The sequence below is a fragment of the Aureobasidium pullulans genome (assembly GCF_000721785.1).
Source record: "Aureobasidium pullulans EXF-150 unplaced genomic scaffold scaffold_2, whole genome shotgun sequence".
Lineage (NCBI taxonomy): Eukaryota > Fungi > Ascomycota > Dothideomycetes > Dothideales > Saccotheciaceae > Aureobasidium > Aureobasidium pullulans.
The window spans coordinates 1834423-1851380 of NW_021941022.1; the positions used below are offsets into that span (position 1 = coordinate 1834423).

At 48.8% G+C, this 16958-nt stretch overlaps 5 protein-coding genes across 5 annotated transcripts; 3 read left to right on the top strand and 2 right to left on the bottom strand.

Annotated features, from left to right (window-relative positions):
- Positions 1-460: 460 nt before the first annotated feature.
- On the top strand, positions 461-4179 carry M438DRAFT_311696 (acetyl-CoA synthetase-like protein; the record flags this gene model as incomplete). Its single annotated transcript, XM_029902484.1, has 2 exons — positions 461-1849; positions 1908-4179. The coding sequence occupies 2 exons, from the start codon at positions 461-463 to the stop codon at positions 3990-3992; spliced, it is 3474 nt and encodes a 1157-aa protein (XP_029765117.1). The 3' UTR covers positions 3993-4179.
- Positions 4180-5201: 1022 nt separating this feature from the next.
- M438DRAFT_289670 (uncharacterized protein) lies at positions 5202-7251 on the top strand. The gene is made up of 4 exons (XM_029901687.1): positions 5202-5701; positions 5760-6176; positions 6231-6618; positions 6677-7251. The coding sequence occupies exons 1-4, from the start codon at positions 5569-5571 to the stop codon at positions 7155-7157; spliced, it is 1419 nt and encodes a 472-aa protein (XP_029765118.1). The 5' UTR covers positions 5202-5568; the 3' UTR covers positions 7158-7251.
- Positions 7252-8495: 1244 nt separating this feature from the next.
- M438DRAFT_352107 (uncharacterized protein) lies at positions 8496-12614 on the bottom strand (the record flags this gene model as incomplete). The annotated part of the gene is made up of 3 exons (XM_029906771.1): positions 8496-10790; positions 10849-12448; positions 12505-12614. 3 exons carry the CDS (start codon positions 12612-12614, stop codon positions 8496-8498), a joined length of 4005 nt encoding a protein of 1334 aa, XP_029765119.1.
- A 610-nt stretch (positions 12615-13224) lies between these two features.
- M438DRAFT_342474 (uncharacterized protein) lies at positions 13225-14231 on the top strand. The gene has a single exon (XM_029904764.1). It carries the CDS (start codon positions 13230-13232, stop codon positions 14082-14084), a length of 855 nt encoding a protein of 284 aa, XP_029765120.1. The 5' UTR covers positions 13225-13229; the 3' UTR covers positions 14085-14231.
- M438DRAFT_342475 (uncharacterized protein) lies at positions 13812-16271 on the bottom strand. The gene has a single exon (XM_029904765.1). It carries the CDS (start codon positions 16161-16163, stop codon positions 14190-14192), a length of 1974 nt encoding a protein of 657 aa, XP_029765121.1. The 5' UTR covers positions 16164-16271; the 3' UTR covers positions 13812-14189.
- Positions 16272-16958: the final 687 nt, after the last annotated feature.

Below are 16958 nucleotides of genomic sequence, written 5' to 3' on the forward strand. Positions count from 1 at the left end.
TTAACACATCACGAACTTGAACTTCCGAACGAAGCATCCAGAGGTGTTCTGATAGTCGCCCTCAGCGCACCGCACATATAATATGTGATTGAGTTTATCTTGAACGATCGTCCGGGGCATCAACGGGATGACGTGTGGTCGTGCGTTTCCTCAATTTAGAGCCCCCAAATCGTCCACGTCTCATGCAGCTCTTCTACATAATTGGACCATGCACATATGTCACGGCTAACTAGGCAAGGTAGGACAGTTCGCATCACTGCTCGCCGTCGGCGGTTGCATCATACAGCTGTTATGACACGCAACCCCTAAAATATCTGTAGGATCTTGAACCGCATTTTTTCAATTCTGTTCTCTTCTTCTCGTCTTTGCAATTATTTCCTTCGTCTCATCCAAGATGACATCAAACGGTCCAGCTGCCGAGCTGGCGAAAGCTATAGGAGGAGAGCCAGAACTTGGTTGCATGCACAACATTCTCACAGAAGCTGCAACAAGGAATGCCGATTCCATCGCTCTGGTGTGCCCACACTATCCTTCGGACTTATATACATTCTCAAGCCAATCGGAGGAATACAAGTCGCAACCATACTTACGATGGACTTACCGTCATCTCCAGCAAGTATCACACACTGTTGCAGCAGGACTCTACCAAAAAGGAACACGTCCTGGAATGACAATCGCCATATTCCCTGTTGTCGGTGCAGAGTTTCAGATCATCGCTAGAGCTGCATGGGAACTGAGATGTACGTTGGCTTCCATCGACCCAGCATCTATCAGTAATCCGAATGAGTTGCAACATATGCTGAAGTGCTCAAATCCAAGTGTCGTCCTTGCACCTACGACCGAACTAGCAGAGAAGCTTGACAAGAATGCCGAGAACACTCTACACGAACATGTGCTCAAGTTCGTCACCAGTCACCAGCAAACGTCTTGTCCGAATGGCTGGTCAACCTTCCAGGAACTGTTCAGCTTTGGTCAAGAACACCAGGATCTGGACTTTTCTCAAATCGAACATGAATTGGATGATGAGATTTTAGTCATTTTCACGAGTGGAACCACATCTCTACCCAAAGGCTGCGTTCACACCAACACTTCCATGTCAACATCATGCTTAGCGAAAAAGAACTTGGGACAGGCAGCCGATTACTGGCCGGTGGTATCTGCACACGGCCCCTTGTTTCATGCCATCGGAATCATGATCGCCCTCCACGTCCCTCCATGCACTATCGTCCACCCTTCTGGAAGCTTTGCTCCTGGTGCATTACTGGAAGCCATACAGAACGAAAAGATAACATACATGTGTCTTGTACCTGCGATGTTGAATCTACTGGCCGAGCATCAGAATCTGCCAATTACAGATACTTCGAGTCTGGAGATGATCCACATGGGTGGTGGAAATGTGCTCTCGCGACACAATCAAGATTGCGTCAATGTCCTGAAGTCGAAGAAGGCGCATACGATCTATGGCATGTCGGAGTGTTGGAGTCCGACGTGCTATCATGTTGATCAGATTCCCGACCTGAAGAGGTCAGATGTCGGATGTGGTGTTGTTATGGCGGGTTCTATGTTGAAGGTATGCGCACCAGACTCTACTACCGCACTCAAGAGGAACGAAGCTGGCGAATTGCATATGGGAGGCCCGCAAATCTTGAAAAAATACATCGGAGCAAAGAGTCAGCCGTTCTACGAGGATGAAGATGGCAGATGGTTCCCTACTGGTGATCAAGCCACTATGAATCAGGATGGTGAATTTTTCATTGTTGGAAGATATAAAGAGTTGATCATCAGAGGTGGACACAATATCGCACCCACTGCTATTGAGAAGGTCCTTAGTGCCTATGGTGGCATCCAAGTAAGTCGTAGCCAGAAGTTGTTGTGATCATTAGGAGCTTCGTTAACCTGTATTCCAGAGCCAGGTAGTCGGCATAGAAGATGAGACTGCAGGAGAAGTGCCTATCGCCGTAGTCCGTAGCCAGGGCCTCTCACAAGTCGACTTGGACCTTCTGAGACGCACCACAATCGAGAAACTTGGTTCTGCTTATGCTCCAGAAATGATCCTGACGCTCAAGGATTTAGATTTGGACGACTTCCCCAAGACAACGTCTGGCAAACTTCGCAAACAGACCCTACAACCTCTTGTACAGAAATATGTCGATGCGCAACGAAAGGGTGATAGCGACACTGATGGGAACCTGATGGAGAAACTCTGCAGCGTGTGGTCAAAAGCCTTGAATCACAAAAGCATCAAAACTCAGGACATAATCACGGATATGGCGGATAGCTTGGTGCTTTCTCGAGGACGAACGTTCCTTCGCAGAGATCTAGGCATCAATATCACCGGTGAAGAAATCCTCGAGCATAACACGGTGGCAAAACAAGCCAGATTGTTGGCCTCTAGAACCGGGACGAATGGAGGTCAAGATTACAAGGATCTCCAGACCACTCGTGAAGGTCCGCCGCAGCTCAATGACATGATCCACACATTTGGGTCGGAAGAAAGAGCCACCATGACGAGGGAACATTGCGAGCCTCTGTTACAACCGCTTGGGCTTTCTTGGGCCGATGTTGAGGATGTATATCCAATGCCTGATATGATGAACATCTGGGCACATCCCTTACGCAAACAATCAGTCAATCATCGACATGCTTTTGTTGTAGACTCTGACAACGTGCAACAAGTCCAGAAGGCGCTTGAGAAGGTCTTAAACGTTCACAACTCATTGCGCAGCATTAGTGTCGACATTGATCCGGAGATTACTTGCTACGCAATCCTGCGTGCGTCGACCAAATTCTTCTCTAATTGCATCTTGACCTTCGAAAAGCCTGTCAAGACAGCCAAAGACCTACAAAGCTTCTTGTTAAATGACGGGCAATATGATTTTGCTGGTCCTCCAGGTTTGCTCAATAGATTCTACTTGGTGCCGATCGAGGATACGCAGAAGATAGGCTTGTTGTTCCTAGGCCAGCATTCTTGCTTCGACGCACTGAGCAGTCTGCCATTCTACGAAGACCTCGACAAAGCACTTTCTAGTGAGAAGGAAACAGTAGCCCAGCGTGTGCCCTTCAAGTTATGGGCAGAGCATTACTTCTCTGGCAGGACGTCCTTAACTGCCAAACTTGGAGTTGAGTACCACGTCAAGCGCCTCACCGGCATATCAAAGTCGGAGAGCGCCTTGTTCCCCCGTCAAAAAGCGGCAGAGTGGTTCAAAGGACACCACTTTGGTTGGAAGCCTGATCCGACAGTGCATAAAGACCAGGGTATGATCGACGCCCGTCTCAAACAACAATCACACATTGGTGTCGAGGGCAAAGCATCAGTGATTTACACTCCAGATCTGAGCAATCTCAAGAAAACCCATGGCCTTGATGCAGCAATTGTGCTCAAGGCCGCATTGAGTCTCGTCAACACTGGCGAAACCGGTGCGACGGAAGCACTTTTCGCATCTTACCAAGCCGGTCGCAGCTGGCCTTTTGTGGCACTGTGGATGCAAGAACGTCTGCCTCCTGCCATGGACATCGCCGGACCTACCCTCCAGGTCGCCATCGAGCGCATCAACACTTCCAAACCTCAAAGCGTCATAGACTTTTTGAAACACCTCACATCCGAGCAAGAAGAATTAACCAAACACGTTCACGCACCTTTACTCGCCATCCGTGATGCTTTATCTACCGCCGACGCGGAAACCATGGAACAGGTCAGACGACGTCAAATCTTCAACTGGCTGCCCAGATCTTCAGGTCTAGACGAATACACCAATCTGAACAGAGTGCAACTTTGGAGCCGCACCGATGTTGGCATACTTTGGAACTGCACGGCTATTGATGGTGATGAGGTCAAGATCCATGTCAGCTGGGACGATGCGCAATTGAATGAAGACGAGATCGACAAACTCTTGAGCAAGTTTGGAGGAATGGTGGAAATGTTGTCGGCAGAGACGAATTGGGAAAAGGATGTGAATGATCTGGTTAGGCACATGTGCATCACCCTTACATGAGAAAAAGCATACCAATCAGTGCCAAGTGATGGCATCTGACGGCGATAGGATTCGTGGAAACGGTACACACTCAAATCCAGCCATCACCTTTTCTTATCAGAGTTTCTAGAGGAGAAAATAGAAGGTACAAAAAGTAACAGAGTTGGAGGATGCAAGTCGAAAAAGGGTCCAGTCTGTTACTCGGCCGAGTCGCGAACCTACACCATAATAAAATGCATTTTTTCGGATTTTGGAAACAAGAACGCCCACACAATGTGATTGGTTCGCTCGCATTTGCAGTACCGGGCTCAGGGAAGTGGAGGATGGTCCCGAGAAAAATGGACTAACAATCACGGTTGCCCATCCGGACTCGATTGTACCTGCCTTTGGGTTTTGGATTGTGACGTGGTCGCAGTTGTGAACGGGAAACTCGAGGAAAAGAAAGAAGATCAAAAGACGGCAAATCGCGACCCGAGTCGACTTGTAGCGATGATTCAAAGACGAAAGCGAGCGGCCCAGTAAATGAATACAACAATAAGTACCCCGTCTGCCCATCTCGATTAGATGTCTCCATATCGCTTGTTGAGTCAACAGAGATTGCCATTTGCATTTGATGGAGCCCTTCCCCGGAGACGAATGCCGGATTCCGCCGCGATGGACAAGCCCACGTGGAAAACCCTCGTCGTCGATTTTAGCCAGATTGAAGCCTTTCAAACGGCTTTTCACCTGGACAAACGAATAGACTTTGCATCGGTGTCGCAGCCCACCGTTCTACCAGTTGTTTCGTTGTTTTCTATCCACTTGTCACGTTAGCACCACGCAGCGGATCTTTTGAGTCTTGACAATTCCATGTCCGCAGAGCCCTGATTGTACGCACACGCGATAGGTATGATCTGCAAGGGCACGCGAGATGAGACATTGCATGCGGGCCGGAAGATCAGATACAGTGCTTCCATTTTCGTACAAGCCTCTTTGCCGCCCTCGCTTCTGAGGGGCTAGCTGTGCGAGTCTACCGAAGGCGTGACGGCGTCCTCTCCACTGCAACTGCCGTCCGATAGCTTGATGAACAGTTGAACCAGCTACCGGGCTCGGAGGATTCAGACATCTTTGCATTGTAGGGAGCAGTTCTCAAATGACTATCTGGCGTCTGTCAGACATGTACCGACATAACATGCTTTTAGGATCTTGATTCAGGGTCGACTCGAGCTACGCCCGTACACAAGCGTGCAACCTTGAGTTGAACACACTCTATCGATCACGGGTAACGCACCGCCACAAGCCGCAGCGGCCAGGCTCAAATCAGTCTAATCTGCCCGGTATTGCTGGTGGTCCTCTAGGGTGGACGAAAACTGACACGAGATCGTCTGACAATGATTGAATCAACCTCCACCCAGAACATCCGCTAGGGCTCACCCTTCTGGAAGCTTTTACACAAAGGTTAAGTCCATGACATGTGGTACAGCTACTTCCATCCACGCCCTATATGGGGCTCTGGTCCCATATTCGAAACGAGGGCCTTCCTCCCCTTCTTTCTCTTCTTACTCGTTCTGTTCTCTGTCAACAGATCGATTCATCAAGGCTTGATTGCTTTTGAGCCATGTCTGTCGAAGGCATGATCCCTGCTGATGCTCAGGGCCTGGCAATAGTGGTCTTGCTATATACACTTGGCAATGCTGTGGCTGCCGGACTTGTAGTCCTTATGCACTTCCGCCACGGTGATCCTTTCGGATGTAAGGGTCTACTGCATGATTGTAACGTTCACGCATATACTAATCTATCACACTATAGATGTCCCTCTGTGTGCATGCTTTATGATTGTCAATATCGTTGCTGCCTTCATCCAACAGATCCATTTCTACACCAGCTTCGAGAGCATTCAGACTGCGAGTTACAATTACCAGGTCAGCGGTAACTACACCGGAAAGCCTGCTTTTACAGGAACAAACACACCGTTGGACACTACGCTTTACGAGATTCAACTGTATTGCTACAATGTCGAGTCGCTTCTCTTCTTGTCATGGATTGCTGGACTTTGGCGTCACGTCTGGCGTTTGAGAATTGAACTGCTGGATAAGGGTGGTCATATGGTCTCTACAACTGTCAAGGTTGCTGCTATCATCGTGCCGGCCGTCCTGATTGGTATTGCCAACGCCTCTTCCGTCGACCGTACACCAGGAGTCTCACTCATCCTTTGTAACATTCTCTGTAAGCTATATCCAATGCTGCCATTCTGTCAAACACTAGCTAACGATATCACAGTGGCTGGCAGTGTAGCCATTGGTCTGATCCTCCTAGCGCTCGTCTTCTACAAATACGTCTCCATCCAGAAGTACCTCAGTGATTCCTCTTCGCAGAACAACGGCTTCTTCGCTCGCTTCAAATGGAGAATCAAGTTCTCTCTGCCCAGCTCTGCCAAAACCAGAAGTCAGAGAAGCAGAAACATGGGAAGTCAGGCGCAAAGTCAGATGCAGAGTGGTATGCACAGTCAAATGCAAAGTGGCGTCTTCAATCAAAGCGTCAATGATGCAACCATCGAAGGTGGCTCTCAGCTACCCGCTCGCAAACCAGCATCTGCACCACGCAAGAACGACTCGATGTATGACAAATGGCTGCTGATCCGTTTCTGCATCTGCTTCGTCCTGCTATGGTAAGTTTTAGCATTTCAAACACTTCTCTTGTACCTTTACTGATCACAATCACAACAGCATCATGCAAATCTACCTCATCTACTACTCAATCGCTCGCTACCTCTCTTCAACCGCAAACTCAAAAACCGCAAAACTCGACCTTTCCTCTGGCTCGGCGACAATCTCCCTCGTCATGTTTATCCCTGGCGTGACACTCGGCCTCCTCATCTTCATCGTCTTTGGCACAACAGGTCCTTTCCGCCGCGACTACGCGATCTGGGCACGCTTCCTAGTTTCCGGCTGCGGGCGCCGTAGCACCCGCAACTCTCTCGCTTCAGGAAGTCTCCACCGCTCCGAAAGCGTCGTGCGCCTCACAAACCTAGACCGCAAGACCAGCCAGAGAAGCGGTGGTGAGGAAGCCGGGTTGGGAAAAGGCGGTGATGGGGAGTATAGGGTTAGTGTCACGCCTGTGGTGGGGGAAGCGGGGGAATATGATGATAGACAGTTGGGTATGGGTATTATGATGACGAGGAGTATCAAGCAGAGTGAGGGGAGATAAAACAGACTTTACCCATTCGCTTCATGAATATATTTCTTTTGATTTTTCGTCATGTCGAATTTGCATCTTCGTCAGCATTTGGTGAAGTGATGAGAGGGATAATAAGACCAGCCATACCATGGTCCTTTTCGGAGTCATATCTCTCGTAATTGCTAGAGACGGATTTACTAGTAAGTCCTTCTCTTCAAAACCCGACATCTATTACGCATATTTTTCATTCTTCTCCACATCCAAGTCCCGTCTCACGACGCACTATTTCAGATACACCACCAACCATCCTCGACTCTTCCTGTCGATTATTCTTGGTAAGTACCACCTATGCCGTAACAACCACGATTGTTATCAGCGCGGTGACTATAAAGTATATTCAAAGTGACTTCGACACTGCTTGATTACTTGCGGGCTTCATGTCGAAGAAAGTCATACTGAAGAAATGACTAGCCATGTGTGAGTCAGATCTGTTTGCGGGTAGGAAGACTAGAGTCATGACGGCGATTGTTTCTCACAGAGGAGCTGTCGTTGAGGGCTGCTCGAGCTAGATCGACGATTGCTTTTGCGTCTCTCTGATTGCTGAGACTGTAGAGCTGCGGGATGTTAGGTTGTAGGAAGGATGAAAGGCGTAGAGAACTTACCGCTATGATTCGATTGCCTATTCGCCGTGGCAATATGTGGACATCTTTGGTAGCTGCATTTAGCAGTCTTTCTAGTGAACCCAGCTCTTTGAAGATCCTTAAGGCATGTTTTAAGACGAAGTTGTTGCCAGGTACTTCGGGATCTTCACTAGAAGCCGCTTTCTTACTAAGGAAGGAAGAGACGATCTTTCTGATGGAATCAGCAAGCCGGATCTGGGCAGCCCACCTTTCTCTCAAGTTTGACGTGCTCAAGATTGCAGAAGTGTAACTTCGTAATGGGAGGTAACAATTCGGCATCCTGAGTATCTTGTTGCACGACCTGCTCCACATAGTCGATGTCAGAAACGAGATCATCTTTGAACAACCTGGGGTGGTGCCACGATTAGAAGAGTTTTGAACCCACTCACTTCAAACACAGGTCGGAGATTGTTCAACGAAAAATTCTCGTCCACGTCCTCATTGTTTGACATGACAAGAGAAAGGGTATTCTTTAAACGTGTGGAAGGTGAAGTCTGAGGTATATTGAGATGACCCGTGGCAGCAAAGTAGAGAGGATGTCTCGTCATCCCCTGGAGATTCGAAAACAAAGGAATTCGTTCTGGGCTAGTAGAATTCAGTGTTTGAATTGTTTCGTGAGGAACACCGTAGCAGATCCTCATCAACCTTTTACGCATAGTTGAGGATTTATAAATGTCTTCTTGGCTCCCTATATGCCGAGTGCCTCCCGAAGCTTTTGAGGATCGAACTCCAGAAACGCTATTCCGCCTTCTTTCCATCCTATCGCAAGTATGTTATCGTGCGAGTGATACTGCTCGCGCTTGCAGCCTTGGGGAAGCTTCAAGATTCTTTTCCCATGCCATGTAATCCACACATGGTAAGGGTCGACAACTATGGGAGTACCAAGGTCTAATGAGGCGGTAGGTGATCCTGAGAGGTCAAACGTCCTTCCAGCTGTTCTAAGATATCTTCCATCGGAAGAGAAAGAAAGTGTGCGCATCCCGTAATGTGAGGGGCCAGAATCCAGTCCGCGCGACTGTTCGCCTGTCTCAAGGTTCCAGAGTTGAATCGAGGGCCTCAGTTCTGTATACTTTGGGTTATAATAGGCACATGCCAGCATCTTTTCATCTGCTGAAAAGACTCCTTCGGCAATGTCTCCGACACTCTGTCCAGGGCCATATTCAAGAACGACGGGCGCGGTCTGACCTTGGGCGTCCCATAGCAACACTTGCCCATCAGTCGACACAGAAACCAATTTCTTATCACTGGACGAGAACTGAATCATCTGGACAGCAGTACGATGACCTGTGAGGCAAACCGTAAAATCTTGCATCGAAGTATGCCTGATATGTATACGATGATCAAGTCCAGCGAGGGCAAGATAGGAACCAGAAGGTGAGACCGTAAGCGTTTCACATGGAGGGATGATAGTTGGAGCCCAAGCCGCACTGTCGAGAAGATACCCGGTTGCATGTTCTCCCTCAACATCCGCGCTCACGAATGCAAGCTGGCTTCCCGGCAGCAGCTGGATCTTGTCGACGGGATACTCATACTCAACACACCTGATCGAGGGCGGTGCATGATCCTGACCAAAGCTCATTAAGTTGAGAGATGATTTACTGGAATCAAACGTAGAGCTTGTGAATATAATGGAGGTCTTATCCATTGAGGCCGTGATTTGGTTAATGTATTCAGTGACTCTAGTGTTTTTAGGCGACGCCGTCTGTGAGAGATCCCACAGTGTAATAGGGCCTTGATATAACGCACCTGAAGCGATCATGTTTGCATGAGGCGCGAATTTCGTGTTCTGGACATTACTACCATTCAAGACGACTCGTTCAATTCCAGAGGTCACTTCAAATACTCTGATAGTTGTGTAATCAGAAATTGCTATATATGCACCGTCATTTGATAGTTCGAACTTGCATTCGTACTGATCAGACACAGCAGAAACCACACTGCAAAGACTAAGATCGGCCGTTCGCCAGAGATAGACTTTCTGCGCTTCGACTGCGTGTACTGCAAACATTGATCCGTCTGAAGCAAATTCGTTTCGAAGGATGCCCGAAAAGTCGATGTCCAGATCCATGAGTTCAACCCTCCGTTGTATGGCACTTTGATAGACATCACAGATCACAAGACGTGACCCTTTTGCAGCGTATAGATGGTCATCGAGAGCAAACGCAAGACTCGCTTCCTCGCTGAAGCTACCGACCTCGTCAAATGCCACAACAGATCGGATGTTGTCATTCCTTCTGTCCCATATCTTGAGAGCTGAGTTGTCCAGGAGTGACGCGACCATGTTGCTGTCAGACGAGAAACTTATTTCGGGAATGCCCGAGTCTCCTGCGAGTGTACAACGCAGTAATCCGGAATGAGCATCCCAAATCTTTGCAGTGTGGTCAGAAGAAGTCGTTGCAAGTAAAGTGCCATTCGGACTAAAGACGATCTTTTCGACCTTTTCTGTATGTCCCCGGAGTACATGGTCAACGCTGTCTGTTGCGAGGTTCCATATACAGATACAGGCGTTCTCTATACCCCGGTCCGGATCAGTCGAGTTAAATTCGTCACGAGCTATATCAACGTCCCGAATTGAGAACGCAATATGCGCTGCAGTAGGATCAAAGGCAACGGAACTCAGTTGTGCGTTCAAGCGTATCGAATAGACCAAAGTACCATGGTCAACGTTCCAAACTTGTAGGTCGCGATCTGGCCATCCTGCGAATGAAGTGAAGGCTAGCAAAGTTCCATTTGATGAAAACGCCGCGGGAAACCCGCCATCAGATTCGAAGAGAGACGAATCCCATTCATCGCGAGCTGGATGGTACTTGGTGAGCCAGTCAGATGTCTCTAATGAAAACTTTCGACGGACTAAGCTGTTTCTTGGGCTGAAAATTAGAGCCGAACTGTAGATCTGCAATGGATAAACTGCGATTGTACCACCATGTAGCACAAGGAATCTCTTTGCGTCTTGGAGGAATCTCTTTAGACGACATTCAAGAGTCTGATAAGTGATCAGTATCTCGAACAGAGCTCGGAGGTAGTAGTGGACAATGACTCACAGGAGATTCAAGCAACGTCAAAACATATCCAACAGCCTTTGCAAGTTTGCCCATCCAGCACATTGCCTCAATCCAATGGAGAAATTGAGTGTAGAAGAATTCAGAAAGCCGTTCATGGTTTCCGAGATCTAAGCCACTTTTCTGACCATGTTCAAGCCAATTCGAACAGGCGTACTGGACGTGTGGCAACAATTGGCAACGCTGACTAGCTGCGTTTAGCTGAACTTCCTCTATAGTCGCTGCAGGATCTCGAGCATTGCACATATCTTGCTTGAGATGGTCCTTCAAGGTCTCAAGGCAGTCGTCGAGAAGTTTTTTGTGAGCCCTTTCAGGTTCAACATGAAACCGTAGCTCAGTACACCTCTTTGAATCGGTGATGAATTCACGGAATGACTCGTGAAGCAGCCTGATGGCACGCCCATCTTGAAAATATCTAATGACCGATTGTAGGTTATGCAATATTCCTACAACGTTCATCATAGGCATCCGGAGTAACAATGCCAATGCTTCAGCTGATATGCCATCCTGAAGCACGACTATCGATCCGACGACGTGGTTGAAATGCTCTTGCAGGGTCTCGCTCTCGTGATCGGATAGCGCAGATGTATCATCGGCAGATACACGGAGTATCGTAAGATAAATGCGATCAAGAGGCTCAAGATAGTTGTTGCTTGATACCTGATATTCTTCCATGATTAGATTGAGACGTCCATGACAGACCTTGGGGTTCTGTAAAAGGAACCGAGAAAGTGTTGCTGCGTAGATGAACAGGCCTCCGCATCTTGCAACTAGAGACGTAACGCTGTCAGCTCCGGGCCAGCCAGAAGACAGTCCTCCGTGCCGTCCTCTGACTTCTTTCAACCAGTGGTTGAAGAACACAGTTAGGTCCGCGTTGACGATCTCGTGCGATACGTCATCGAGAGAGAGCGTCTGGTAAAGTATGTGAGGCATGTCCTCGAAGCCTAGTTGGATAGGTGTTTCGGGCCTGCTAGTAATGATGATGCGAAGTCTCGCGTGGTCCAGTCCACCATAGCCACATATGATTCGTAATATCTCCCTGACGTTGTCTTGGTTGTTGCATTCGTCTAGTGCATCGATCATAATGACTGCCAACGGACGGTCCCGTGGAGTTTGACGTTCTTCGCATAGCTGAGTGAGGGGCTTGAGGACGAGCCTTTGCCATTGCAGCCTTTGTGCCTTGTGTACAATATTCCGATTATTTCGAATGGCCGCACATATCTTTTCGCGTAATGCTGGGTCTTCTGAGGTTGCAAGTTGCTTTGCGATGGTTGTGAAGAAGTCTTTGGCACTTTCAGATGCAGCGTTATCGCGAACGAAGAAAAAGCTCGCTAACACCCGATCCTTCTCCTGGAGCTTCAGAGCAATTGTACGAGCTATGGTGGATTTTCCTGTACCTGCCATGCCGCTTAACCAGAATATGGGCTTGTCATTAGAGGCGGAGTCTGACCATAACATGATACGCTCCAGAATCTCGACGCGCGTATCATCAAGGCAGAAAGGACCATTCTGCCTGCTGGCTGCGTCGAACGAAGCGTTGCATACAGCAGGCAGTAAGTCGAGTGGATCCGAGTCAAATTGACTGCTATTGCTGTAAGCTTCCACTTAGATTGCCCGAGGAAGACATCGTATACCCACTTGAAGTTTTGATAAACATCACCTGCGTAATAATCGCCAAGGTGCTGTGTTGCGCCATTTGTTGCACGCGGATCAAGAAAGTGGTGACCGACGCGATGCGAAGTAGTCATCTTGTTCGGTAGATAAGATGCTTAGGTGGTAGTGTCTGAAAGCGGGCTCATCTTTTCAAGCGCTCTGACGACGAGCTTCGGGGTCACACCTTGATTATCAACATTCTCGCAGTCTAGGGCCATCTGCAAAGAGTACAGTACATACATGCTGCAGACTGCGCCCCCGAGCCCTGATGCATAATGATGGTGCTGACTGCCGACAGACTATCGAAAGCCGAGCACGATATGCAGGATCATCCTGCACGGGTAAACACGCAGAAGGAGCACATGATCCTGATGAGAATCATCTTCGATTCGCAACGCAGTCAGTTGAGCGTACAAGTCCTTGGGCTAAGCTGCCTTCATCAATTATTGCTCATACTGTACATCGGAGTGCAGTACAGTGTCTATCACGCAGTGCGCGATGGAAGTGCTGATGCATTTGACTCCGGAGCCTGAAGGGCTCTTGACGGACCCGACGGTCACCACCATAGCCACCGCGCATATGATCACACGACTGGTTCTTATGCGAGTGAAAATCGTGGCTTGGTCACGCCGCATATAGGCTCGAAAGAATATCTTAAGGAGTGTCAGGAAGGATCTACTCTGTTCTGATCAACTCTTCGAAAATCAACCATGGCGGAAGCGGCCGTCGGTCTTGGCATCAGCGTGTTCGCCCTCTCTTCTCTCTTCAACAATGTCATCGACAGCTATCAATATGTTCGCCTGGGAAAGCAGTACGCCAGAGATTTTGCAACAAATCAGACCAAGCTAGACCTTTCCAGGCTTCAGCTCTCACGTTGGGGTGAAGCGCTTCATCTGGACACGCCCCTGAACGAGATCAAGTCTCTGCCAGTGACTCTTGCCTCTCCAGACGGGATTGATCAGGCACAATCTACACTCGGACAAATCTTGGACCTGCTTGAGGTTTACCAGAATTCATCGGCAAAATACGCCGCTCGTAACGCGCCCGAGGCTGATGATACGTTGGATCCGTCGGGCCTGACTTTGCACCAGAGAGTCCACAAGCTCATCAGCCAACGACAACGCCAAACACGCCTGAAGACCAAGACAGCATGGGCTTTGTACGGGAAAGACGATCTCACCCGTCTGGTTGGAGATATCACGGAATTGACATCCAAGCTTGTAGAATTGTTTCCAACCGCCAAACCCCGCCAACTTGAGCTTGCTAGGACTGAGGTCAATGAGATCGAGGAAGGAATTCAAAGTCTCTCGCTTGTGCATGGTGTTGCACAGTACCAGGACAAAATCTTTTTTGACGCCGTCAAAGCGGCCATGTTGGCGCGTGGACATACGTTTTCCCAGCCGCATGCACGCGATGGAGCCTCTCAACACAACGGAGACAATGTTGATCAAGAGTACAGGGGACCGACGGGAGGGCTTTCATACGTTTTCGACAGGCCTGTTGCCGAAGGACAGGGCACCTTTCAACACAACGGGGTCAACTATGGCGGCACAGTGTATAGATAAAGGCACGTACATCAGACCCCCAGACCAGAGGAATGTGTTCTTGCAGATTGCGATTCTGTGAGAACTGGTAAACAGTATGTAGAGAGGTGTTTCTACCAAACGATATTAGAGTTTCGCCGCAGCCCTGTTCACTCCCGAGTCATGTTGGGCTAAGAAGATCTTCTTATCCATCGCTGCTTCTTCTTCCCAATTCCATTGGATCTGTTGCTCGCTTTTATCCAAAGCTTTTGATCTGATCCATCTCCGAGTGATCTCAACAGCGACCTCATCACCATCGGTACAAGCGTCAAACATGAGTATACATGCACAGGCAATAGCCTCCAGATGACCCAGAATATCTCTTCCTCGAAACAGAAGTTCTTCCTTCCCACATCCTCTTGTGAGCGATATCAAAACCTCAAGCCGCTTCCGCACAAGTCCAGACTCTGCAGAAAACTGGCTCTTGCACAGGTCAAGAATACCATGTACCCAAGTAGCAAACACGAATTCGAGGATATCGCCACCAGCAACTCGTTTATCCGAGATAACACGAACGACATCTTCAGCCATGACGCTAATCGTGCCTTCCCAGATGGGGGAGACCAAGATATCTCTAAACACTTTACCAAGATTGAGAAGACCGCCATCTTCATTGTTCTCGCAATATCCAACACCACCAAGACATTCCATGCATTCGCGGACACCCAGGACAGAAGCCAGACTAGTTTGTGATTTGATCACAGGTGTGAGCAAACGAGCTAGATTTGCAGATTGTGTTGGATCCTTGGGGATGAGATTTGAGGCATTGGTGTTCTTGACCACGTCCTCCCATCCTTGTTCTGAAGCACCTAGCAACGCGACGCCGAAGAAGGAGAAGTGAACCGCGGCGTGGTATTTGACTGTCTCTGCAGCCATCCAACGTAGGTGGAGTTTATTGTCTTGTAATAAGCCACCCCTGACTTTGCGGACTTTTGAATACGCTCTGCAGACCTGCATTCCTCTACTCCATCCAGCTACTGCACCAGACGCAGTATATAGACGGGTGAGATTCAGAATCGTGGAGATTTCCTTGACGCCTTTTCCCTCTTGGCCGACTAGCCATGCTCGCATGCCTTTGAGTTCTAGCTCTGCTGTGGGAAGTGCTTTTGTGCCGACTTTGTTCTTCAAGCGTTGGATGCGGATGCCATTAAGTTCGGAGGCGTTTGTGTCTGTCTGAACGAGGTTTCTTCGCATAGGTGCATAGAAGAGACTTAGACCTTTAGGTGTTTGAGCAAGCAGCATGCTCATTTCAGAGTCTGTGGCGCTGCTGAACCACTTGAAGCCATCGATGGTCCAAGGACCTAGTGGGAGGCCATGAGCGTCGAGGTCTCGGCCCTGAGAAGCTGCAGTCGCCAATTCCTCGTCTGTAAGGTGTCGAGCTACCGTTTCTGTCCCGCTGACATCACTACCTCCCGCTCTTTCTGTCATCCATTGTCCAGATGTCCAGACTTTACTCGCATCACTAGAGATGAGTCTCGCATAGCTCTCTTTCAACACCCTCGCACGACCGACTTGTCCCTCGTCTTCATCATCACGATGCGAAAGTAGTAGCTTGGCAGCTCCATCTGTCATGGCCATCGGACATCCCGTCATAGTACCCGTAGAAGACCACACAAAGTTCATTGCAAAAGACTGAATCCGTCTGTTCCACGTCGTAATGTTGGTATCGTAAGCGGTAGTGATGATACCCTCTTGCTGTCCTATGAGTTTCGGCGCTTTCCAGCCATTCGCCGTCCAGAGAGGATCGACGCGGTTCTCCTGGCCGAAGGTGGTGTGTGAACGTAGAACAGGATGATTTATCTCTGCATCTGTGGCATGAGCGAGCACCTCTGGATCTAAAGCTCGGCGAGATAGTTGATGTATCGTTCGAATTGGTTTAGTTTCGCTCGATGGAAGGTGTAGAGCTAGGGTGCGGGCAAGCGCTACATCGTCGGACGTGTTCTTGAAATTGGTAGTACCGGGTTTGTTAAGAGCAGATGGATGTTCTTGGAGCGTAACCTGAGGGAGAAGAGTAGGTAAATCCTGGAAGAAGCCTTCTGTAGAGGATGACGGTTTGGCCATGCTTGGTTGTTTGTGTCCAACAAGGGTAAGAGGACGGAGGATTTGACGTGAAGATTTGCTCTGCTTGACTCTACATTGCCTCCTAAGTCTGCTCACAACTCAGAAGCGTCTGGCAACATGCTTGCTTCTTGTGTCGTCGACCATATCGAAAGACCGAGATCCGAGGTTTCCCACGGGCAGCCTCCCCGCAACGGTTCGCATCGCGTCGTTCCGCAGACGTGCTCCTCGTGTTCGGACGCGGTGAAGACTCCATCTGTTCTCCTATGTAGTCTAGTAACATGATGCCTCGGGTCTTATGTTGATGGGAATACCGAATCAGCAATTGAGAAAAGGTGGAGTCATTGAACGATCACAACACCCGAAGGTCCGTCAAGATATAGGAAGGTGCAATAGCAGCAACTACCTCTTAACCAACACCAAAACAGGTATCAGCGACTAACAGAACAAGTCACACACCGAAGAGGCCAAAGTCAGCAAGAGCTTTCAAATTTGTATTCCTCGATTGTATTTCTTTAGTAACACAGAAAACATCCTCTCCACGGTTGCGGCATCGTATCAGCAGAGAAGACCTCAAAGAGGGCAGTAAGGAAGAAATTAAAGACAACTGGCCAGCAGAACAGGAGACACTTTCGTCTTCGCCATCTTGCCCTGATGATGCTCGATTTCCCCATTTCCTCTTTGTGTCTTCTTTCCCTTCGAGGACGATTAGAATTTCCCCCTGCACTCCCTTTGCGTGATCTGGGAGACAGATAGAACGGAGAAACAAAAGAAAAGAAAATGAAGCCAGCGCGACAC

Bases quoted from the DNA above. Each gene is read 5' to 3' on its own strand.
- M438DRAFT_289670 (XM_029901687.1), top strand. From the start codon at position 5,569: ATGTCTGTCGAAGGCATGATCCCTGCTGATGCTCAGGGCCTGGCAATA. The intron at 5,702-5,759 runs GTAAGGGTCTAC...ATCACACTATAG, and splicing joins CCACGGTGATCCTTTCGGAT to ATGTCCCTCTGTGTGCATGC. The intron at 6,177-6,230 runs GTAAGCTATATC...ACGATATCACAG, and splicing joins CATCCTTTGTAACATTCTCT to TGGCTGGCAGTGTAGCCATT.
- M438DRAFT_342474 (XM_029904764.1), top strand. From the start codon at position 13,230: ATGGCGGAAGCGGCCGTCGGTCTTGGCATCAGCGTGTTCGCCCTCTCT.
- M438DRAFT_342475 (XM_029904765.1), bottom strand. From the start codon at position 16,163: ATGGCCAAACCGTCATCCTCTACAGAAGGCTTCTTCCAGGATTTACCT.